The sequence below is a fragment of the Ornithorhynchus anatinus genome, chromosome 3 (genome assembly GCF_004115215.2).
Source record: "Ornithorhynchus anatinus isolate Pmale09 chromosome 3, mOrnAna1.pri.v4, whole genome shotgun sequence".
Taxonomy (NCBI): domain Eukaryota; kingdom Metazoa; phylum Chordata; class Mammalia; order Monotremata; family Ornithorhynchidae; genus Ornithorhynchus; species Ornithorhynchus anatinus.
This window is the reverse complement of record NC_041730.1, coordinates 81271378-81296806: the sequence shown is the minus strand read 5'-3', so window position 1 is coordinate 81296806 and position 25429 is coordinate 81271378. Positions and strand designations below refer to the sequence as shown.

Genomic DNA, 25429 nt, shown 5'->3' with positions numbered 1-25429 from the left:
AACAGACACATTCCCTACCCACAGTGAGCTTGCAGTCTGCAGCTGACTTAGTTCTTTCCCACAGGGTGCCTAGAGAAGAACAAATGTGACCTAGTGGAAAGACTACGGGTTAAAAGTTGGGGGAACTGGGTTCTAATCTGGCTCTACCATATATGCCTGCTGTGTGACCTTGGTTAAGTCACTTCATTTCTCTGGGTCTTTTTTTGAATCTGTAAAATGGGGATGAAATACCTGTTCTGGCCCAGTTTGGATTCGGAGTCACCTATGGGACTAAGGACTTTGTCTGATCTAATTATCTTTTTCTACCCCAGTGCTTGGCACATAGTCAGCGCTTAACAAATACCACAGTTACCCATCCAGAAATAACTGGGCAAAATTGAGTTTCAGAAGACCAACTCTCTGGCTTTAATCATCAGGTGATAACTTCAGCACAAGACTTTTAGCATGGCTCAGTGGAAAGAGCACGGGCTTGGGAGTCAGAGGTCATGGGTTCGAATCCTGGCTCTGCCACTTGTCAGCTATGTGACTATGGCAAGTCTCTTCACTTCTCTGTGCCTCAGTTACCTCATCTGTAAAATGGGGATTAAGACTATGAGCTTCATGTGGGACAACCTGATTACCCTGTATCTACCCCAGCGCTTAGAACAGTGCTCTGCACATAGTAAGTGCTAAACAAATACCAACATTATTATTATTATTATTATCAAATGTCTAGGTCACAGCTGAGCCTTTATGGGAAGAATCTGAGCTGCCATGTCGAAAGTCTCCTGGTTCTAGCTTAACAGTTGTCCAGAAGTGGAATACTTAGACTGTTAGCCCCATGTTGGACCGGCGCTCTGTCTGACCCGATTAACTTGTATCTGGCCTAGTGATTATTACAGTGCTCGGGACATAATCAGTGCTTAACCAATACCACAATAATATTGTTGTGATAGCCCAGCCATTGAACTTTCTGGTGAAATCTTAGTTGTGAGCTTAGGATCGCCCATTAGCTACCCATCTAGGAATACCCATTTCGACCCTTTTTCAGTTCAGTCTGGGTCTAGCCGCTATTAGATGGACCCACTCGTCATGTGAGACAGGGGCTCCGTCCTTCAAGTAGGAGGAGCAGAAGCAGAAGGAGTCCTTCACCCATCCGTGGACTCCAAAGGAAATGTGAAATTTGGCCAAACCGAAAGAGAACTCTGCCTGAGTCCTTTGAAGTGCCCAAAACCTCCAGTTGATCACATCTACTAATCACTGTTAATTGGAGTTACTTTTGAAAAGATTGCAAAAAAGGAAATTTGAATGGGGACATAAAATCATAGGCTAAGATTTAAACCCAGAAAACCCCAAAAGAGATCACTAATTCCCACTTCTTTGGCCTAACTTCTGACAAGCTAAATTAGGTGATGAAGAGGCTTTTTAATGTCGTGTCTACTCTCAAGAGCTGGAGGAAGACACCACCTCCCTGTACCAGGGCCAGGAAAGAACTCTAGGGCTTGGCTCCATCCAGAACACCACCTTACTGTTGCAAATAATGAGGCGACAGCCCTTTGCTACCTGGGAAATGTAGCGTCTCCTTTCCTTCTCCACTGTTCCCTTGCCAGTTTTCAGTAGGACCTCTGAGTGGATGTTTTGAAAGCACAAGGTTCTCACCAGAGACTTATGCAGCACAGCACTTAGTAGAGTGTCCAGTGCACAGTAAGCGTTTAACAAATGCCATAGTTATTATGATTATTTTTGCAGCCACCCCCTGGGGTCAAGTGAAAGCCTCGTGTGGTTGGTGCGATAAGAAACGTGGGAAAGAGGAGCAGCCTAAATTACGGTGTCTTCTCACCCTGAGAAGCAAACTGATTTAACATGGTCGACAAGCCCAGGGTTGGAAAACGTTCTGCTCCGATGGTGGCCCAGGTGCAGGTTGTTTCTAAGTGTTGTGATGTCTCTTGTAGGGTACGGCCTGTGTGCTGCTAAAGCACAGTACCCCATAGCCGACTTGGTGAAGATGCTGACGGAACAAGGCAAAAAGGTCAGGTAAGCTTCCAGGGGGTCAAGAGTTTGGAAATACTCAGGCACTTGGCAAAACTATTCGTATGTGAGTTGAAGAGACAAAGCCAATTCGTGCCCCTCGACTTAATCGTAACTGCTGTTCTTTGTGTGCGATGCCATGGTGAGCCGATTGCGGATTTGTTTTCTTAACCTCTCACCCGTCCCTCTGTCTTCTCTTCCTCTTCAGCCTGTGAACCCTGCAATCTCTGCTCCTCTTAGTAGGACCTTGGAATTCAAGTTGAGGTTTTTTAAAAGAAAAATGTTTTATCAACCCAGAAATGTCAAAGAAACTGGGAGTTTTAAAATTTTTTAATGTTTTTGGCCTTCATTTTTCATTTTGTTTTGTTAAGCATCACAGGACTGGCCCAGGGCACAAGCAGGGGGAAATGAGTTTTCTCTGTATTTCCGGCAGCTTGAGAACAAGCTGTTGACATGATAACAGATTTGGTCTTCTGGGGAAGCAGGAGAAAGGCGGGGAAACTGCTTCCTCTTCCAGGATGGGGCATTTACTGCTCATCACCGGGATAACTGGCTCTCAACTTTCCTTGAGCTTGGGATCTTGGGATGCATCTCCCATCAGCTTCCTAACAGTTGGGAAGCTGCCCCCTGTACTGCTCGATTAGATTGTAAGTTTCCTAGAGGTTAGGGACTGCACAATGTACTTCTTTGCTCTTGACCACGTACAACAGAGCTCTGTTCACAGAAAGCACCAGGCTCTGCATGCAATGGGTGCTACACACTGTGCTGGGCACACAGGAGGTAACACATACCACTTGGCACAAAGTATTCACCACACAACATACTCTGCCCACAATAGGCAGCACACACAGTGCTCTGCACGGGTAGGAGCCTTGCATCCAGGGGACCCAGGGGAAGTAGTGTGGAAAGAGCACGGGCCCGGGAGTCAGAGGACCTGGGTTCTAATCCCGGCTCTGCCGAGCACTCTGCCTGTTGTTGGCGGTGTGACCTTGGGCAAGTCACCTCCCTTCCCTTTACCCCAGTTTCCTCAACTGTAAAATGGGGACTCAATACCCATTCTCCCTCCCACTTAAAATTGAGCCCCATGTGGGACAGGGACAGTATCCGACCTAATTGACTTGTACCTACCCCAGCATTTAGAACAGTGTTTGACACATAGTAGACACCCAGACTCATACATACCCTTTTCTACTAGGCCATGCTGCTTCCCTGCTTCTCGTTTGTAAACTATGCGGATGAATGGTCTTTGCATGCCCGTGATACTGAAGAAATTGCTAGTGCCACCCACACCCACTGATCTATTTTGACCTAGAAGGAGGACTAGGTGGACATCACTCTGGGCTGCAGCACATCCCATAATTTCACATACTAGGGTTTTGGGCGGCCTACAGGAGGCAACAGAATATCATGCAGCTTCTAAGGGGCAGATGAGGGATGGGTACAGAGTTCTGACAGGCGAAACTGTTCGTTCTGCCTCTATTCACGCAGGAATTCTGGTCCCTGGGGTTTCTCTGCCATGACAGAACTTACGCTAATGGCAGGTATTCTGTCCTGTTTTAAAAGGCAGTAAGCAAGAAAGGAGACCTCTAAAAGAAGGCCTGTTAGAGAAGCAGCATGGCCTAGTGGATACAGCACAGGTCTGGGAGATAGAAGGACCTGTGTTCTGATCCCCCAGCTCTGCTGCTTGTCTGCTGTGTGACCTTGGTCAAATCACTTCACTTCTCAGTTACCTCATCTGTAAAATGGGGATTAAGCCTGTCTGCCCTATGTGAGATAGGGATGGTGTCCAACCTGATTAGCTTGTATCTACCCCAGCACTTAGCTCAGTACTTGGCACATAGTAGGCACTTAGCAAATACCATTAAAAAAAGAGACTTTTTCATGGTCCTGCTCCTCTTGTCCTTTTATATATCAATCAGTCAGTGGTATTATTGAGTACTTGGTTTTTTTCTTTTTAACTATGTGCACTTACTGTGTTCAGTGCAGTGTACAAAATGCTTTGGAAAGCAGAATACACTGGAGTGGTTAGACTCCGTTGCAGCCTATAAGGTTATAGTCTAGAGGGGGAGACTGGACATTAAAATAAATGTCCAGACCCCGAGACTGGACATTAAAATAAATGACAGGGGAAATGGCAAGCTGTAAAGGGCTGTAAAGATGTGTACATAAGTGCTGTGGGGCTGAGGGTGGGGTGAATAGCAAGTGCTTAAAGGGGACTAATCCAAGAGCATAGTTGAGACAGAGGAGGAGTAGAATGTGGCTTTTTAGCTGTAACATTGGACATGGTTCTTCTCCTCCTGGCCTCAAGGTGGCTTGGGAGTTGGGAAACGGATCCTGACTTGAGAGAAGGAGTAGAGGAAGGGGAGTGGACTGGAGATGGAGAAAATCTTGAACTTGGGTGAAGACATCCGTAACACACTCAGAAAAGGGTGGGGAATGGGAGAGAGGTGTGGAAGCAGGGGAGAACAGGCTATGACTAGTGAGGTTATTTTAGCTGTTATATATCACAGTAGTTTCCAAACTATTTCCTTTGGAGATGTTTCTCTTGAGAGAAAGAGGAGGGCTCCTTGCCACTCTAAAGAGTTGCCTGGGGCCATTCTGCCTCTTGTCTCTGAGCCCCAGTGCCAACTCCTTGCTGTTGTTTAAAGGGATATGATACAAAGGAATTGTCAGTCTGGGAGACCCTGAGCAATGGCCCCTTTAAATTGAAGGGTCATCACTGTAGGAGTGCCCAGAGGCATTCTAGGAGTTGAGAGGGGTTGGCTATTTAAAGGGCGACACAGCCCTAGTCCTGTTCAAGGCTGCTATTGATAGGCAGGAGACGGAAAAGAAATGAAGTACAGGGTCCTGACACCCTTAAAGATCTCTGCCCTACAGCAGCCTGTTTGGAAGCCATTGGTGACTAGCAACAGTAATCTGTTTGATAAAACATTCACCTTGGGTAGGATGATTCATTTAGTTATTTCTCTCTTTTCTTCCAGTAAGGAGACTGCTTAGCTACTTGTGTTACTGCAAAAAATACAAACAACAACCCCGATTTTGGATTTTGGGCCTTGCACTCCTGTATTATAGCAATGAGCAGGCTTTTCTTAGAGTGTGTGGGATATCAGCATAGTTATCGAGTGATGAAATTATGATCATTAAATGAGAAAAGAACCCTTTCTTTCTAAGTGTGACAGTGTTCAGTGGTGCGTTTCTTCTTAGTTTGTGCATAAGAGGTTTTCTCTGAAAGGAATCATAGGAACTTGGTTGCTTTTAGAGAAGCAGCATGGCTCAGTGGAAAGAGCCTGACCTTGGGAGTCAGAGGTCGTGGTTTCTAATCCCGGCTCTGCCGCTTGCCAGCTGTGTGACTTTGGGCAAGTCATTTAACTTCTCTGTGCCTCAGTTACCTCATCCATAAAACTTCTCTGTGCCTCAGTTACCTCATCTGTAAAATGGGGATTAAAACTGTGAGCCTCATGTGGGACAACCTGATCACCTTGTATCCCCAAGTGCTTAGAACAGTGCTTTGCACATAACGCTTAACAAATACCACCATTATTATTATTATTATCTTACCTTTGTGTCATCTTTGGCTGGAAGAAATACCCGGGAACTTGATGAAGTCGCATGTGAGTATAAACAAGGGGTCAAGTCTTTTGACCAGGAGGCAGATGTCTACGTGAAGGAGAGACGGCTGAAGCCGTTACCTCCAAGTCTAATGAAATAAATCTGTATTTACAGTTCATGGTAATTGACTCCTTTCATCACTTTATGGAGTTCCCACAGTGTTCATTGAGGACAGCTGTCGAGACTGAGGAGCCCCGCACACTTCACATCCAGATGTAGGGACACATTCGTGCACAAAGACGTAAATACACAGCTCATGCTCCGCAGAAGGGTGTCAGCATGGACATGCAGTAGTTCGTTGGTTCTCCCCTTCCTGTACCAGGAACAGTTGCATCAATACCAGGAACAGTTACATTTGTCCTACGATCCTTATCCCATTGTACTTCTTGGCTCCAGGTTGATTCTGAGGCACTCAAATGCCCCGGAACTTTGTCCAGGACCATCCTACCCTCAGGAGAGAACGGAAATAAGACACTGCAGTATGTGACACTGTATGGCTGAGGGATGTCACGAGGATTTGAGAAGCAGCATGGCCTAGTGGATAGAGCACGGGCCTGGGAGTCAGAAGGACCTGGGCTCTAATTCCGGCTCTGCCACTTGTGTGCTGTGTGACCTTGGGAAAGGCATTTCCCTTCTCTGGGCCTCAGTTCCCTCATCTGTAAAATGGGGATTAAGACTGTGAGCCCCATGTGGGGCATGGACAGTGTTCAAACTGATTATCTTGTATCTACCCCAGTGCTTAGAACTGTACCTGTACTTAGTACTTAACAAGTACCATTTAAAAAAAAAAAAGATTTGAACCCAAGCTTTCTTTAGGAATTGAACAGCATTTTCAACTTGATGGCTACTCATGATGTCTTTGCAACAAGTCAGCACTGGGGTAGCCTCGTATATGCTTTTGTAAGATGAATATGCGTGTATTGCTTGTGGTTCTTAATTTCAGGTTTTGCAGTGTTCAAACTCCATTTCTTGAGGAATAAAGCGCTCAGAGAGTTCCCATTGATATATCGTAGTGCAGGCGGATTCATGTTTTGGGCCGTTGCTAATCTTTGCTTTACTGCTTCTGCCTGCGCAGCATTAATCTGTGACTGATTAAATCACAGAAGCCACGCGAATTTACCAAACCACCTCTCATCGGTTTCAGCTGATCGATCAGTTGCCGTTTGTCACTGCATTCTGGAATTTTCACCCTCTGCCCTATACATGATGCTCTGTTTTCACAAGTTGGGATGCTTTTACTGCGAGGAACAAACCTGTTTTAGAGCAGGGTCTCTACATTCTATGCATTTCAGTTTTTTGAAAAAAATCTGTCTTGTACCAGTAGAATTTCAAGTCAACACCAGTGAAGGCTGGTGCCCACTCTCTGGCGGTAGTGAAAAGTCCCCATTAGTAGACACAAATCATTTTGTTGACTTGACTCGGAACCTCCCGTCCTGGGGTTCATGACGTGTAATTTAAGTAAATGGGGAGCGTAATCTACCAGCATGGATTTTTGGTGGGCAGAGCTGCCAGGAAATTTTCCTGGTGTTCACATGGGAGAGAAGGAACATGCTGGGAAACAGAAGTGAATCCAGATGAAGAGGCTGGGAAAGAAGGTGGGGCGCTGGTGGAGAGGAGAATGAAGCATTATTCAGAAATGACATTTAGCACTACACATTTAAGACCCATCCTGCGGACTGTAGATGGTGGTCAGACCTCTGACTTTCAGAGGAGTGAAAGACCAAGCGTCAGTGGTTTCGAGAGTAGAGATGTGAGGGAAACAGATGCTGTGAATTTCCACAGCCTGACAGAGGAATCACAGGCGGGCTTGAAGATGGATCGGGCTGTCCTCTGAGGAATTTTTGAGGCTGAAAAACGGCGGGCCTTAGCGGAAAGAGCACGGGTCGGGGAGTAAATCGCTTAGTACAGTGCACTGCACACAGGAAGCACTTAATAAATATGATCGAATGAATGAGTGAATGAGTCAGAGGACCTGGGTTCTGATCGCAGCCCTGCCTCTTGCCTGTTGTGTGGACTTGGAAAAATCACTTTTCTGTGCTTCAATTTTCTCACTTGGAAATAGGGATAAAATTCCAGTTCTTTCTCTCAGACTGCAAGCCCCATGTGGGGCAGGGGCTGTGTCTGGTCTGATCTTCTTGTGTCTTCCCCAGGGCCTAGTAGAGTGCTTGGCATGTAGTAAGCTTTTAATTATTATTAACTATTTATTAATTACTATTAATTATTATTAGGTATCAGACTCAATTTCTCCAGCTCTACTGGTCACTTGGGTCCCAGTGTCTTGGGAAAACGCCTCTTTGCAGCTCTCCCATTTGAAGTTGGATTTCTGTATTCTTAGGCAGAGATGGATAAATGTGGATGGGTATAGATGGTTCAGTGAGACATTTGGGGAACTAAATGGTGGGATTCAGAACCAGAGTAGACCATCTGACATTAGCACATCCATTCCTCTTCTCATCATCTCATGGTCCCTTGCCAAAACTCTGTTCCCAGCAAATTCCCAGGAGCTGAGTTCTGAGGTCTGAATCGGACTGTGCGGTGCAAAAGAAGGGAAAATGTCCAGTATCAGCAAGAGAAGTGGTTTGGCTTCTGACATCAGGAAACATAGGGAAAAGGACATGAAGGGCTAAGAGGGAGGCCATCCTTTGGCACAAGGTGTCCTAAATGCTGCCCTCCTGGAGACATTCCAGTGTACAGCATAGAGCGGGAGAAATTGAGGAAGGCGAAAGGTGGGTTTGGCAGGCATCCAGGTAAAGACTGTAATCATTCAATAGTATTTATTGAGCGCTTACTATGTGCAGAGCACTGTACTAAGCGCTTGGGATGACAAGTCGGCAACAGATAGAGACAGTCCCTGCCGTTTGACGGGCTTACAGTCTAATCGGGGGAGACGGACAGACAAGAACAATGGCACTAAACAGCGTCAAGGAGAAGAACATCTCGTAAAAACAATGGCAACTAAATAGAATCAAGGCGATGTACAATTCATTAACAAAATAAATAAGGTAACGAAAATATATACAGTTGAGCGGACGAGTACAGTGCTGTGGGGATGGGAAGGGAGAGGTGGAGGAGCAGAGGGAAAAGGGGAAAATGAGGCTTTAGCTGCGGAGAGGTAAAGGGGGGATGGCAGAGGGAGTAGAGGGGGAAGAGGAGCTCAGTCTGGGAAGGCCTCTTGGAGGAGGTGATTTTTAAGTAAGGTTTTGAAGAGGGAAAGAGAATCAGTTTGGCGGAGGTGAGGAGGGAGGGCGTTCCAGGACCGCGGGAGGACGTGACCCAGGGGTCGACGGCGGGATAGGCGAGACCGAGGGACGGCGAGGAGGTGGGCGGCAGAGGAGCGGAGCGTGCGGGGTGGGCGGTAGAAAGAGAGAAGGGAGGAGAGGTAGGAAGGGGCAAGGTGATGGAGAGCCTTGAAGCCTAGAGTGAGGAGTTTTTGTTTGGAGCGGAGGTCGATAGGCAACCACTGGAGTTGTTTAAGAAGGGGAGTGACATGCCCAGATCGTTTCTGCAGGAAGATGAGCCGGGCAGCGGAGTGAAGAATAGACCGGAGCGGGGCGAGAGAGGAGGAAGGGAGGTCAGAGAGAAGGCTGACACAGTAGTCTAGCCGGGATATAACGAGAGCCCGTAATAGTAAGGTAGCCGTTTGGGTGGAGAGGAAAGGGCGGATCTTGGCGATATTGTAGAGGTGAAACCGGCAGGTCTTGGTAACGGATAGGATGTGTGGGGTGAACGAGAGGGACGAGTCAAGGATGACACCGAGATTGCGGGCCTGCGGGACGGGAAGGATGGTCGTGCCATCCACGGTGACGGAGAAGTCTGGGAGCGGACCGGGCTTGGGAGGGAAGATGAGGAGCTCAGTCTTGCTCATGTTGAGTTTTAGGTGGCGGGCCGACATCCAGGTGGAGACGTCCCGGAGGCAGGAGGAGATGCCGAAACCAGGGCTTCAATATGAGTCTCCGGTGAACAAGGAGAGAGAAGACAAAGGGAGAAGCTGAGATTGGAGCTCATAGGGGTAGAGGAGGACACCCACCGAGTGGGAACAAGACTTTTAGTGAGAGAGAATGGAGAGTCTCTAAATCGATATATTCTCATTCTGTGCCTCCTTCGACCCCGGCGGTCCGCAGCAGTCACATATTTTTGTAGTGAGTGATTTTTCAGCAATATCTGCAATAAATTAGGCCATGAGGCATTTAAGTTTTTAATGTTTGTCAGTATGACCTCCTTCCAGCCATATTTTCTTCAATGTAGTTCATATAAACAATGCGAAGTGGGTAAAGAAAACCTTTCTTTTCCTTCCGTGGTATGGTTCCCCTATAGGGCTTATGATAATGACTTTTACTTTATGGTGCCCATTAGCCATAGTGCCTTAAGAGGCACACAGGAACAAAATTAATCCAGCTCCAAAGAGGAGCTGGAAGATCAGTGGGAAACAATGTAACAGCTGCCCTCCATCTTTGAATAATAATAATGATAATAATAATTACTGTGTTTATACCAGGCAAGGTTGATCCTGTCAGCCTTAAGCAGCATCGCTTAGTGGAGGGAGCACGGGCATGAAAATTAGAAGGACCTGGGTTTTAGTCCCGCCTCCGCTGCCTAATAATGATTATGGTATTAGTTAAGCACTTACTATGTACCAGGCACTGTACTAAGCACTGGGGGGAATGCAAGCAAATTGGGTTGTACACAGTCCCTGTCCCACATGGGATGCGTAGTCTCCATCCCCATTTTACAGATGAGGTAACTGAGGCACAGTGAAGTGACTTGCCCGAGGTCACACAACAGACAAGTGGCAGAGTAGGGATTAGAACCCATGACCTTCTGACTTTCAGGCCCATGCTCTATCTACTACGCCATGTGCCGCTTGTTTGCTGTGTGACCTTGGGCACATCACTTAACTTCTCTGGACCTCAGTTGCCTCATCTGTAAAATGGAGATTAAGAGTGTGAGCCCCATGCAGGGCAGGGACTATGTCCAACCTCATTAACTTGTATCTACCACAGTGCTTAGAACAGTGCTTAGCACATAGGAAGTGCTAAAGTACTATTGTGATTGTTATTATTATAATTTGTGAGGACTCTAAGGATGTTGGAAGAAGACAGATTAAACCATTCATCCTGTTAAGGATTGAGCAAGTGGGGGAAAAACACATAAAATGCATTAGGAGGGGATTTGGTGGGGAGGTCCCCCTGAAGTTTCTCTGGATTGTTCTCCCAAAGGCTGCAGCTCCTCCTCCTGATTTAGCAGATGAAATGTATATTTCCATCCTGAAAAAAGGAAAATATGGTTTATTTTAGCAGTTGTGGTAGGACCCATGTGGGAAAGGTTTTCTGCCTTTAAGTAACTACACATTTCCAAGAACAACTGTGGCTCTTGAGCACACTGATCAGGACACATTGTACCCACAACAGCAAATGCCACCCCCCATCCCCCACCATCTCCCCTTCCCCGCCGCCCCCCAGAATATATGGAGCCTGAAATGCATGTGAAGTTGCAATAAAACTCTGAGGGCCATGTTTATAACATGGTGTGTAGTAAAAAAAGGCTTTTATGGGAAAGGGACATCTTCTGTGGTATTTCTGTATTTCTTCAGGGCTCTGCTTCTTCATGTTGGCCTCTGTTCTCAGGAGCAGAGGTGATATATGTATCCTCCCCTTCACTCCTCTCCAGCCGCACCTCATAGGTCCTGATGCTTTAGGCTGAGCAACCCACGGCTTCATTCCGTGTGTAGCCAGAATCTTTTCCGTGAGAATCCTATGCCCGGGATTCTGGACTTTCAGGAAACTTTGTCCATCCAGAGTCGAGCATCCCTTTGCCCCGATGTTCCAAGAGGGTAATTTTTCCACCGGTGGATGTATCAGGATCACAGTCGAAAGTAGGACTTTCTTTATGAGATTGAGACAATTTCTGTAGTTTTACCATCCTGAGCCTGAGAAGAGTTCCTTTTGCTTCCTCAGAAGTGTGTTTGAGAGTCAGAAGTGCAGTATCATTTTGGGAAAATTGAATCAGTGGGGTAGGATGTGTGTATATGCGTATCTGTATATGTACATTATGATTGTGTATTTCCTTGGGCAGTTAGGAGGCTGAGGGCTGACCTCTCGCTGCTGTCTTAAGTTCACTTTGAATTGTCGAATTTTAACTTATTCTAATTGTTGCCTACAATACATTCCATATTATCTGTCTTTCTTCACCCATTTAGATGGAAAATCCCTTGAAGGGGAAGGACCAGGTCTAAAAGGGATTTTTCTGTATTTATTCCAATGCTTAGTGTAGAGCTTTGCCCTAGCAAGGACTTAATAATTGTACACCATTTGATGAAACCCACATTAAGGCAGCTCACGATATGGTATTTTCACATGGGGCTTACCCGACCCCATGAACATAAGCACAAAGCTTTTCTTCCATCATTGCATTGCACCTTATCCAGATACATGTGTGTTGTTGGAAGAGCTTTCCCTTATTCCATAACAGCTCTCTAGCTAAATCCTCTAGCAGAAGTACTGAACCTATATTGACCAGTTAGAAATATAAGAATAATATATGACTGCCACTCAGAAATCTGGCCAGGGGTGTCCATTTTCCATATTGGCTATTTGAGTAAGCTGATTTATTGAAAGCATTAGAAGAGCTGAGAATTTTTGGCTTTGGTTGTACAACACTAATAGTAACCAAACCCATCTGGCCCAAGTTAGAAATGTAGCTTGGAATATGTTGAGGATTTAGAAAATGTATGTGTGTGTGTATATATATATATATATATGTATGTACGATCTTGGATATGATTGGTGAGATTGACAAACTGATTTATTTTCTAAATCAAAGCATATATATGTGGAGAATAGCATTATTAGATTTCACAGGAAAATAGTTTCATACTAGCATTCTCAGGAGTGGTACCAAGCAGTCTTGAGACCTCAACCTCACTGCCATTTCTCCTTCTATTTCCGCCTGTGGTACTCTGAGATTTGGGAACACAATTCCAAGTCACAGGACTATAATGACTCGACATTTTCAATGGCACAGGACCCCAGGTAATAATAATAATGTTGGTATTTGTTAAGCGCTTACTATGTGCCGAGCACTGTTCTAAGCGCTGGGATAGACATAGGGGAATCAGGTTGTCCCACGTGGGGCTCACAGTCTTAATCCCCATTTTACAGATGAGGGAACTGAGGCACAGAGAAGTTAAGTGACTTGCCCACAGTCACACAGCCGACAAGTGTCAGAGCTGGGATTCGAACTCATGAGCCCTGACTCCAAAGCCCATGCTCTTTCCACTGTGCCACGCTGCTTCTCCAGATCCAGGTGATCTGTTAGAGTTACTGCTTCCTAACTGGTCCACTATGTTGCCTGGGAAACAAGCCATCGCACTGGCATTGCTCTAGACTGTAAGCTCCTTGTGGACGGGGATCGGGTCTACCAACTCTATCGTACTCTCTCAAGGGCTTAGTACAGTGCTTTGCACGTAGTAAGTGTTTCGTAAATACCACTGCTTAATGGATGGCATGACATCATTGGAGAGTTCTACTGCCCCTTTGCCTTGTCCCACTGGGTGTGGGTGGAAATCACCACTTCTGTTCACTTTCAGCCCTGGGCTGAGCAATACGTGGCTTCTCGTTGCCCCTCTCCCTTCAATCAATCTATCAATGGTATTTATGGAGCATTTACTGTGTGCAGAGCACTGTACTAAGCACTCAGGAGAGTGCAATACAACAGAGTGGTAGACACATTCCCTGCGCAAAAGGAGCTTTGAGACCAGAGGGGGGGGTGGACCAGACAGATGTTAATATAAATAAAGAAATTACAAATATGAACGTAAGAGCTATGGGGCTGAGGGTGGGGTGAATACCAAGTTCATAGATGACTTAGAAGGGAGAGGGAGTCTGGGGAATTAATCGCGAATAATAATAATAATAATAATGATGGTATTTGTTAAGTGCTTACTATGTGCCAAGAACTGGTCTAAGCACTGGGGTAGATACAGGTTAATCAGGTTGTCCCACATGGTGCTCACAGTCTTAATTCCCATTTTACAGATGAGGTAACTGAGGCCCAGAGAAGTTAAGCAACTTGTGCGAAGTCACACAGCTGATAAGTGGCAGAGCTGGGATTAGAACCCACAACCTCTGACTCCCAAGCCTGGGCTCTTTCCACTGAGCCACGCTGCTTGGTATATCAAATCCCCAGCGTTGCTGGAAATTGGGGGGCAAGGTCAGGGACATGAGTTCTAATCCCGGCTTTGCCACTTGTCTGCTCTCTGACCTTGGGCAAGCCACTTAGCTTCTCTATGCCTCAGTTACCCTCATCTGTAAAATGGGGGTTAAGACTGTGAGCCCCACGTGGGACAAACTGATTACCTTGTGTCTACCTTAGTGCTTAGAAGAGTGATTGGCACATAGTATGTGCTTAACAAATACTATTATTATTATTATTATTATTATCTAGTGGTTTAGGTGATATGGAAGGGCTGAAGTTGCAGTCAGGTGAGAAGTTGGGTGTGGAGATGAGAGATTAATCAGGGAGAGAGCCTTCTGGAGGAGGTGTGATTTTGGAAGGCCTTTGAAGATAGGGAGAGCAGTGGTCTGCCAGATGCGAAGAAGGGAGTTCCAGGTAGTAGGGAGGGGTGTTTGCAAGAGGTTGTAGCGAGAAATGCAAGAACAAGTCACAGTGCGTAAATTGGCAAGCCAAGGGGGTAAGCTGAGGTGTGACGGGAGACAAGCAAGAATAAGTATCAAGTATCTGTCAGTCTTATTCACTGAATGCTTAATGTGTGCCGAGCATTGTACCGAGCATTTGGGAGAGTACGACATGAGAGAGTTGGTAGACACGTTCCCTGTCCACAGTGAGCTTATAGTCTAGAGAAGAGCCTGTTGAATCAGAACTTGAGCCTGAGTGGTTTCATGATTCATCCATTTGTCCCAAGGCAATGTCAGGGTCCTGAAATGCAGGTGCCCAGAACAATGGGCCCAGATTTGAAGGTGATATTGGGGGCTCTTGGGAAAATATTGGCCCCAAGAGTGAGGCGTGAATCGACCCCATCGTTTCTTGTCCAGGTTTGGAATTCATCCAGTTGCAGGCCGGATGCCGGGTCAGCTGAACGTCCTCCTTGCGGAAGCTGGTGTGCCGTACGACATTGTGTTGGAAATGGATGAAATCAATCATGATTTTCCAGGTATGGCACCGTGGGCTTAAAATCAAAAATAATAATGATGATAAAGACAGTATTTGTGAAGCACTTCCTTAGTGCCAAGCATTCTTTAAAGTGCTGGGGTAGGTTCAAGATAATCAGGTTGGACACAGTCCCTGTCCCACCGGGGGCTCAAAGTCTAAGGTGGGAGGGAGAACAGGTATTGAATCCCCATTTTATCGATGAGGAAACGGAGGCATGGAGAAGTGTAAGTGATTTACTCAAGGTCACATAGCAGGCAAGTGGTGGAGTTGGGAAAGAAGCATGTCTACCAACTCCATTGTACTGTACTTTTCCAAGCACTTAGTTCAGTCAATTGGTCGTGTTTATTGAGCGCTCAATGTGTGCAGAACACTGTATACTAAGCGCTTGGGAGAGTGCAGTACAACAATATAACAGATATATTCCCTGCCCACAGCGAGTTTACAATCTAGAGGTCTTACTCTGCACAGAGTAAGCACTCAATAAATACCAATACCAATAAGTACCATTGATGATGATGACGACGATGATGTTGCGATCCCCTGCCTTGCTGTTTCCCTGAAAAGCTAAAAAAACTCCTTTAGTGCCACTTTAAAAGCACCAGACTCCAAAATCAAGGGCAAATGATAACCGTCCATGGACAAATGCAGACCAGGATCCAACAGCACGGTGTAGTGGATAGAGCATGGGCTTCGAGTCAAAAGGACTTGGGTTGTAATTCTAGCTCCACCACTTGTCTCCTGGGTGACCTTGGTAAGTCACATAACTTTTGTGTGCCTCAGTTATCTCATCTGTAAAATGGTGATTGAGACTGTGAGCCTTATGTGGGATAAGCACTTTGTGTCCAACCTGTTTAGCAAGTATCTACCCCGACACTTAGTACAGTGCCTGGCACATAGTTAGCACTTAACCAACACTATTAAAAAGCAAAAAGGAGCAGAAAACCTGGTTACCTATCCCAGACTCCTTGCTTACCTCTCCGTCCTTGAAGAGGAAGAAATTCAACATTCAAAGAGCCCCTAGTGCTGCCTCTTCAGAGTCTTGCCTGCCCCATTTCTCCCCAGGACAATGCAGACAAAATTCATATACTAAGTAGCTGCAACCTTCAGACCACATATTGTGTCCCAGCCATTGGAAATTGGAAATGTTTGTTATGAGGAGCAATCTAAGAGACGTGGATTGTATTATTAAGGTGATTATTTGAAAAGCTGGTCTGTACAGATGCCCAAAGCAAGGGACTGAAAGACTACTTACATTGTCTGTTCTCTCGATTTTATGGCGCAGATACGGACTTGGTCCTCGTGATCGGTGCCAATGACACAGTTAATTCAGCTGCTCAGGAGGACCCCAACTCTATCATTGCTGGGATGCCAGTTCTAGAAGTCTGGAAATCTAAACAGGTAAAACACCAAAGATGCAATTTAATGTCTTCCCTTTCTAGTCTCCCCCACATCTTGCCCTCCCATGTTTTGTCATGTCAATCAATCAGAGGGATTTACAGAGCACTTACTGCATGCAGAGCACTGAACTGAGCTCTTGGGAGAGGACAGTGCGATAGAGTTGGTAAACACCACCCGCTGCCTACAGTGAGCTCACAATCCAGAAGGGGCAACAGACACTGAAATAAATTACAAATGGGAGAAATGGCCTATCTCCTAGAGTCTTTAATGGTAGCTCATGTTTGCTAACCCTGTCATCTCCAGTTGTCCTAGGGCCCTAAGGTCCAGGAACTCCTTCTCTGAGGCAGATTTTGGGAAGTATATAATTCACCAGTGCTGTTTCTTCTTGACCCTTTCCCTCCCCACATCCTGTTCTACCCAAACTCTCTGACCTTTCAAAGTATGTGATAGCTGAGCTCCCTGTGACTTGTTTTCTTCCCATGACATTCCATCACTCCAACAATGAGAGTGATGCCTGCCGGATCAAATAAAAGCAATACTTCTGTTTTCAGGTCATTGTCATGAAGAGGTCTTTGGGCGTGGGCTATGCTGCTGTGGACAACCCAATTTTCTACAAGCCAAATACCGCCATGCTTCTCGGGGACGCGAAGAAGACCTGTGATGCTCTCCAGGCCAAAGTTCGGGACGCCTATCAGAAGTAAATATCAGGCAGTGGGGCAAACCAAAGCTACCCCAGAAAGAAACATGAGCAAACACCAAAGGGCAAATTTGATGTGTGTATCCAAACTGAGGGGAAAGCAGGGAAGGGAGCCAAAGTTGAGACTGGTCGAATAGTGAACTGTTTTCTCTTCAGAAAATGATTGACACTTCAAATGGTTTATTTTTTTGTTGTTGTTGTTGCCGGGTCTGAAGCACGTTCTGCAAAGAGAGAGTGTTCGGTTCTTTTTAGATTAATACCAGAGGAACTGTGCACCCCTTCACCCCCTTCCACACTTCAGGAACTTGTAGTGATACGAATAAAATGCAGGATTTCAGGGACTCCCAAAGCGATAAGCCTAGAGAAATGACATGATGCAAATATCGAATGCATCGGCACTGCCTCCCCCCCACCCCCAGATGTACTCAATTCAAGCCTTTTATCCATTCTGGAGTTATTTCCTGGGTGTTTCAACCCTTTTTGCAATTAGCGTGATAAGTGATCTGTTTTCCTTAAATTAAAATTTCTTTTGTTTCAAATGTTGCCTTTTTTTTCCCATTTTTCCACTTTAAAACAAAAATGTTAGCCACCTTTGTCGAGATCCTGGAAAGTGTTAAATCGATAGTTTTGGAAGGTTAACAGGAAACTGTGAAATCAGTATTACTTCTATATGAATTTTGGTTAAATTACCCCAAAGATAAGATCTTTTTAAGTTCATCTGGTAGATTCAGTGAATACTCGGGCGGTTATAGTGTGTAGTGCTGTTCTATTTTTATTAAGTGCATATGAGTGGAATTCAAATATTTGACTAATACAATGAATTTATCATGTTTGCATAATGATGTAGCAACTGTCTCTGGTGACAAAGCCTAAATACGAACATTTTTACTTGTGTCAGAAAGTAGTAACATCTGGGGAAGACATACTACTGTGAAGCGAATGAAATGAATCCATCGCAATTGTTTATGAAAAATGATTTTTCACATGACAGTGATTCAAGATAATATTGTGATATTGATGGCATTTCTTAGCTACCTCTGGGCAAATGTAAACCCGAGTTATGAATCTCATCTTTTTGATCGGTTAGTGTGGAAGAGAGTATCGATCGTATTCCCTGAACTTTCCTGTTGTGCTAAAAGTTACATATCAGCATGGGTAAGTTCCTAAGGTGCACATGAATACTTCAAACCTGGAGAAATTGTTGGAGCTAAATTTTTTTCAACTGAAATTCAAATTAATCTCATAAAAGTGATGCAGCTAGTCTGCGACTGAGAGACTCAATAGTACTTAGGTTTCATGTTTAAGTAGTTTTCGATTGAGTAAACAACTTACTCTGCTTCTGTGGAAGACCAACATTTTCTCTTAATGAAGAGAGCCCTTCTAGTTTGAAGCGATGGGTGGAATTTGTTAATGGGTAACAGGTACCACTGTTAACCTCAGGACTGTGTTTTACCGTGAAAAACCTATTAAAAAAAATGTAAACTGTGTCTCCATTCTTTTTCTCCATTTTATTTTAATCCTCTAAAATTAATCCTATCTAAATGGGGAGTGAGCACCTCCTTTTGTTTTTCCATTTATAAGAAAATCTGTTCATGAGGCTCAGGAGGTTTGAAATGACCTCACCTTTTGTATAGCGTGGCGATCCTGTGGTCCACAAACCCTACACAGGAATAAAACTGCAGCTCACACATCAGTTTTACTTTACTCTTTTAGCCTGAGGCTAGCAATCACGTTTCTGGATCCTTTGTTTCCCACCTTATTCATTTGTCTGCTCCTGAAGGGCTTGGATCAAGTTAGCTACAGTGCAGCCAAAAATCAAATTCATTGTGCTTTTTTTTTTTACACAGGTGAATGGTCTGTTTCTTCCTCCCTCCGTCACCTCTCCCACCACCCCCAAAAGCCCTGGTTGATGTAAAATGCTTATGAGCATGTGCTGGTCACCATATGTTTTTTGCTACCTCATTACACATGGTGCATTTATTCAGACAGCTTCCTATTCTGGCACAGGAGGAGAGAAGCCAAATATTTCATCGTATACTCTACCTTATTTCGTGACCTCGGGTTCATGCGAATTCAATGCAGCTGCTGGATTTCAAAAGTGATTCCTTATTCCACTTAACTTTTCTAATCAAGCTGATGCTTTGCACTTATTTTCATTCGGTAGCCAGTCGCCCAAACACGTGGTATCTTTTTCTTCTGGAAATCTCACGTCACACTATAGAGTAAGCTAGTTAGTTCTCTTTTTCCCTTCTGTACAGGTCCTCATTTCGAACAGAAAGATCAGTGCGAGATGGTTATCTCGAACCCACTCCCGAAGTCTTAAAACTGAAGCCAGTAGTGATCGTTCAGTGACACGGCTGAGAAGCTGGAACAAGAACTTGGGACTCCCCCGTATCAGACCTCTACTCCCAACATTTCAATTTAGCTGCTTGGGTGTCCAGCTGGCATAGAGGAAAAAGGATGACTGGGAAGTGGTAGATTTTAGCTCAGTTCTTCTCATCCTCGTCCCACAAGGCGATTCCCTCTAATGAGCTAATCAAAACCTTAATTTTGTACCAGTGGGAAAATGGTTTCTAAGCAGATTTTCCAGTCCATCCCCACCCCCACCCCACCAGAGGAGAAGCCTTTTGCATTCAGGCATTTAGAGCTGAGAAAGTTGGGCAGCTCGGTTATATCTCTGGGGAAAGAAGTTCAAATATTTAATTTGTGAAGCTTGCCAGTTTCTGGAAGTCTTTGCCAACAAATATGATCGGGGTAGGAGGGTGAAAAAAAAATTCCTCTAGTCCAATGGCAGCAACTTGCATAATCCAGCTGCTCGTAGCCTTTCAGGGGAAAGAAGCATTAGGTTCATTAGTTAAAAAAGCCCACGATCTTCTCCAAGTGAAGCTTTTTATAGCTTTGGTTGCCTGAAGAGGCAGAGTATTGTCCCAGTTGGATTTAAAAGCACTCAAAACCCCCATTCTTAAGCTATAGGGTGATATTTTGTTTCAGCGAATGTGCTGAGTAATTAGGCAAGAAAATTTTCATGGCTGAGGAACTCAGTTTTGTAGCTCTTATGACTTTTCCGCTTCTAAGCCATTTTAACACACTCTGGGGCAGCCTTCTTGTTTTATCTAGTGCTGGGATTGGAACTTGGGGTTTGAAAGCAGAGACTTAATAGAAGAGTTCCACATTGGGATAATAGAGAAATAGATTTACTAGAATCATACAGTGGCCTTCCCACCACTAACCTACCCCTGTGGCTGAGGGGAAGAAAAAGCAACTAGTAGAGAAGATAACCAAGATCAGCAAGTTTCCATGTGATGTACCTATAGTAACCCTTCAAGGAGGTCTGGTTAACCCTTCTCAGGAACCGCCCCCTACCCTTTTAGTCAATCAATTAGTGGCATTTATTGAGTGCTTCTTGTGTGCTGAGCCCTGTACTAAGTGCGTGGGCGAATACAACAGAGTTGGTAGACATGTTCCCAACTCACAAGGAGCTTACAGTCCAGAGGACTGATCTCCCGGCCTCACTAATGTCCCAGGGAGGAGGAACCATATAAAATTCCCACCATCAAACCCTCGCCCAAACCAGAGCCAAGCCTGCTTGTGCCACTTGGCTGAATGGAGGTAGTTGAGCCAGGCTAGGGGCCCATCCTCAGCCTCTATTCTGGGTGGCCTAACAGACTTTGTCTGAACCAAAATGTTCTGGTGCCAGGGGGCTCCTAAGTAGCTCCCCGTGCTTCTGCAGGGCCTCAGGGCAGCCACCAGATGCTTGTTTTGCCCTGGGGTTGGTCAGGAGGCCTTCAGGTCCCTTTTGGGATTCCACTGGGCCGGTCTCCTACGCTGGAGCCTCCTCCCCCTCCCATCCTTTAACTGTTGGAGTTCCTCAAGGGTCAGTTCTTGGCCCTCTTCTGTTCTCCATTTACACTCACTCCCTCGGTGAACTCATCCGCTCTCACGGCTTTGACTACCATCTCTACGCAGATGACACGCAGATCTACATCTCCGCCCCTGTCCTCTCCCCCTCCCTTCAGGCTCGCATCTCCTCCTGCCTCCGGGACGTCTCCACCTGGATGTCGGCCCGCCACCTAAAACTCAACATGAGCAAGACTGAGCTCCTCATCTTCCCTCCCAAACCCAGTCCTCTCCCAGACTTCGCTATCACCGTGGATGGCACGTCCATCCTTCCCGTCCCGCAGGCCTGCAATCTCGGCGTCATCCTTGACTCGTCCCTCTCGTTCACCCCACACATCCTATCCGTCACCAAGACCTGCCGGTTTCACCTCTACAATATCGCCAAGATCCGCCCTTTCCTCTCCACCCAAACGGCTACCTTACTATTACGGGCTCTCGTTATATCCCGGCTAGACTACTGTGTCAGCCTTCTCTCTGACCTCCCTTCCTCCTCTCTCGCCCCGCTCCGGTCTATTCTTCACTCCGCTGCCCGGCTCATCTTCCTGCAGAAATGATCTGGACATGTCACTCCCCTTCTTAAACAACTCCAGTGGTTGCCTATCGACCTCCGCTCCAAACAAAAACTCCTCACTCTAGGCTTCAAGGCTCTCCATCACCTTGCCCCTTCCTACCTCTCCTCCCTTCTCTCTTTCTACCGCCCACCCCGCACGCTCCGCTCCTCTGCCGCCCACCTCCTCACCGTCCCTCGGTCTCGCCTATCCCGCCGTCGACCCCCGGGTCACGTCCTCCCGCGGTCCTGGAACGCCCTCCCTCCTCACCTCCGCCAAACTGATTCTCTTTCCCTCTTCAAAACCTTACTTAAAAATCACCTCCTCCAAGAGGCGTTCCCAGACTGAGCTCCTCTTCCCCCTCTACTCCCTCTGCCATCCCCCCTTTACCTCTCCGCAGCTTAAGCCTCATTTTCCCCTTTTCCCTCTCCTCCTCCACCTCTCCCTTCCCATCCCCACAGCACTGTACTCGTCCGCTCAACTGTATATATTTTCGTTACCCTATTTATTTTGTTAATGAATTGTACATCGCCTTGATTCTATTTAGTTGCCATTGTTTTTACGAGATGTTCTTCCCCTTGACGCTGTTTAGTGCCATTGTTCTTGTCTGTCCGTCTCCCCCGATTAGACTGTAAGCCCGTCAAACGGCAGGGACTGTCTCTATCTGTTGCCGACTTGTTCATCCCAAGCGCTTAGTACAGTGCTCTGCACATAGTAAGCGCTCAATAAATACTATTGAATGTGAAGGGGGCCCAGGGGAGTTCCAGCCTCTCTAAGGCATCCCTCAGTCTATGTGGACCTGGAAGGGTCTCGGAGCTACTTCAGCCATCTGAGCAGGCGGGCTTTGGAATATATGAATTTAACATGTATCGAACATGTCCAAAATAGAACTCCTTATCTTCCCACCTAAACCCGGCTCTCCCTGTGATTTTCCTGTTTCTGTAGACAGCACCACTATCCTTCATGTCTCACAGCTCTGTAACCCTGGCGTTAACCTTGATTCATCGCTCTCGTTCAACCTACATATTGAGTCACTAAATCCTGTCAGTTCAAACTTTGCAACGTAGTTAAAATCCCCCCTTTCCTCTCCTTCCAAACTGTCACCACCTTAATCCAAGCACTTACTGCATCAGCGTCCTTGCTTTCCTCCTGCCTCTTGTCTTTCCCCACTCCAGGCCATACTTCACTCTCCTGCCTGGATCATTTTTCTACAGAACGTTTAATATACATTTCCCCACTCTTCAAGAACTTCCAGTGGTTTCCTATCCACCTCTGCATCAAACAGAAACTCTTTACTGTCAGCTTTAAAGCACTCAATCACCTTGTGCCCTCCTAACTCACCTTGCTACTCTCTCACATGCTTAGCTTCTCATCTGCCAACCTACTCACTGTACCTCGATCTTGTCTATCTCGCCACTGCCCTTTCTCTCATGTCCTGCCTCTGGCCTGGATTGCCCTCCCTCTTCAACAGGACAACCACTCTCCCCACCTTCAAAGTCTTTTTGAAAGCACATCTCCTTCAAGAGGCCTTCCCTGACTAAACCCCCATTTCCTCCCACTCCCTTCTGCATCTCCCTAGCCCTTGCATTTTGTCCCTCTAGTCACCCCTTCTTCAGCCCTGCAGCACTTATACATATCCATAATTTATCTATTTATATTCATGTCTGTCTCTGCTTCTAGACTGTAAGCTACTTGTGGGTCGGGATCACGTCTACCCACCCTGTTATATTGTACTCTCCCAAGTGCTTAGTACAGTGCTCTACACACAGTAAGTGCTCAATATATATGATAGATTGATTGATGGATATACTAGCCCAGAACACTCTTAGATTGAAATTTCCCTGAGGCCTGGGATTGGGCCTTTTATTGTGTATTCCCATGCACACAGCACAACAGCTCTGCAAACAGTAAGTGTCCAGTACAGTTCACTGTACACAGTAGGCACCTTCTACAGTGTCCTATATGTAGTAGACTGCTAATTCAATGCTTTTTATTTAGCAAGTGTCCATTATAATACTCTCCAAATAGAAGGTAACTAGTTTAATACTTTACCCACAGTTAGGAACTCAGAAAATACAACCGAATGAATAAATTAATGCTCACCTGTTTATGTGGAAACAGCCCCTTGGGGCTACACTGGTCTGTTTCTGTGATACTTTGTATCTACCTCAGTGCTTAGTGCAATGTTAGGCAGACAAAAAGCATTGAAACACCATAATTATTACTTGTGAATCCCCATTTTCCCGATGAGAAAACTGAGGCCCAGAGAGTTTAAGTGATTTGCCCAAGGTCACAGAGCAGGCAAGTGGCAAAACCGGGATTTCAATCCTGGTGCTCTGACTCCCAAGTCTGTGCCTTCCCCACTAGGCCATAAGGGCAGGTTTTCATCAGGTCCCTGCTCTCATTGCTGTTTAGCCACCTCTAGCCCCAATCTCTCTTCCCAGAGAGCCACCAGGAGTCATGATAAGCATAGGGAGTCTAAGAAAGGGAAAGGGGGAGGACGAGCTGGCATGACACCTCAATCCAGAAACTAGGTTTAGATTTCACATAACTGAAAGCCAGACTTGTCTCGTTACAGTTTTGAAAGGCAAGCAGGAGTGTTCTGCCTTCTGCTCGTGTTTACTCAAATACAGCTACTGGGAGAGGTGCCTTTTGGCTCCAGAGGGTCTTTATTTTTTTTTAAATCCATAACCCTCACTTTTCCCTTAATAACCATTTCCCCCATGGGCCAGGCATTGTTCTTACAACGTGGAAGCGACAGCAATCGAGGAAGCCAAATGGTATAAACTGTTAATTTAACAGACATTCTAATGGCACTTATTATGGAACAGAAGTAAAAAAAAAACACACACACACAAAGGAGAACATTGTTCATTCACTTGCCCCAGGAAACGAGGAAAGATTGGGAATTTGAGAAAATGGGAGGAATCAGCTTTTAAATGGTCAAGGAAAACGTAACACAAAATTAAAAAAAAAAACATTCCAAAATTCTAAGGACATTAACCACTTAAAAAAAAGTAAATTGCCAAAGAATCCCTAGGAGAGGAAGCACATTGACCATTCAAGTTTTGAATGCAGTCAGGGTTGGATAAAGTAGATCAAGGAGACTTGGGATCCTTGACTTTTTAAGGGAAATCTTGCAATTCCAAATCAGATTGATTTAAGATTCAAGAATTAGGATGGAAGGAGGAGACCATCTAGAATGTTCAGGGCTGGGAGGCTTCATGAAAGAACGTTATTTCTTAACCAGGAAGGGTCCTGTGGAAATGGGACTGTTCAAATCACTATTTCAACTTAAGCAACAAACCAAACCTTCAACTGGGCTGGAAGGAGGGAAAAAACTTTTAAGGAAAAGACGCATGAGGAGGCTGGGAATGAAACTTTATATGGCTTACTAATACATCAATGGTATTTACTGAATGCTTTACTATATGCAGAGATCTCTATTAAGCCCTTGGGAGAGTACAGTACAAGAGTTGGTAGACATCTTCTCTGCCTTCAAGGAGCTTGCAGGGAACTCAGACATTAAAATAAATTACTGGTAGTAGATTTGGTAGTTACCCACATAAAGGTGGTAGCTGAAGCTGTGGAAGCTGTAAGTCTGTGACATCTCCAGAAGTGACTGACATCCAGCTAATCAGTGTGAGAAAGCATTGTATGCCATGAATTATGTCCGAATTATGTTTACACTGAAGAAAAACACTGAAAGCAGCTAGGCTGGTGGGCAAGGGTCCCTTTCTAGATCTGGTTCTGTCACAAACCATTCTCACGGTCTCTGTCTTACTCATTAGTACAGTATTAAGCACTTATTACCGAGCTCTGCACAAAGTGCTCAATAAATATCGATTGTTCAATAATACACTAAAATCCTCAGCATTGCCAGTTGGCTACTAGTGCTTTGTGATCAGATGGGCTTAGAAAAGGAAACGCTCATTGCCATTGGTGGAAAGAGAGTTACCTGCCTCCCTGTACCAAAACCAGCGTTCTATTGACCAGGCTGATGCTTGGCCCAAATTGTTCTTCACACTTTGGGGAAATGTGGTCTGAGCTTTCAATCAATCAATCAATTAATCAATCCTATTTAATGAGCATGTACTGTGTTCAG

The 25429-nt window shown here is 45.5% G+C and overlaps 1 protein-coding gene across 3 annotated transcripts in view; it reads left to right on the top strand.

Moving 5' to 3' along the window:
• The window catches only part of NNT (nicotinamide nucleotide transhydrogenase), a 96694-nt gene extending 78328 nt beyond the window's left edge, over positions 1 to 18366 (top strand). For 2 of the 3 annotated variants that reach the window (XM_029060077.2, XM_029060076.2), the window contains 4 exons: positions 1932 to 2013; positions 14667 to 14785; positions 16067 to 16182; positions 16734 to 16883. In XM_029060077.2, coding sequence (XP_028915910.1) covers positions 1932 to 2013; positions 14667 to 14785; positions 16067 to 16182; positions 16734 to 16883 — 467 coding nt within the window. Of the gene's footprint in view, positions 1 to 1931; positions 2014 to 14666; positions 14786 to 16066; positions 16183 to 16733 lie in introns of all 3 variants that reach the window. The other variant, XM_039911501.1, reaches the window with a different exon arrangement.
• The last annotated feature ends 7063 nt before the right edge of the window (positions 18367 to 25429 follow it).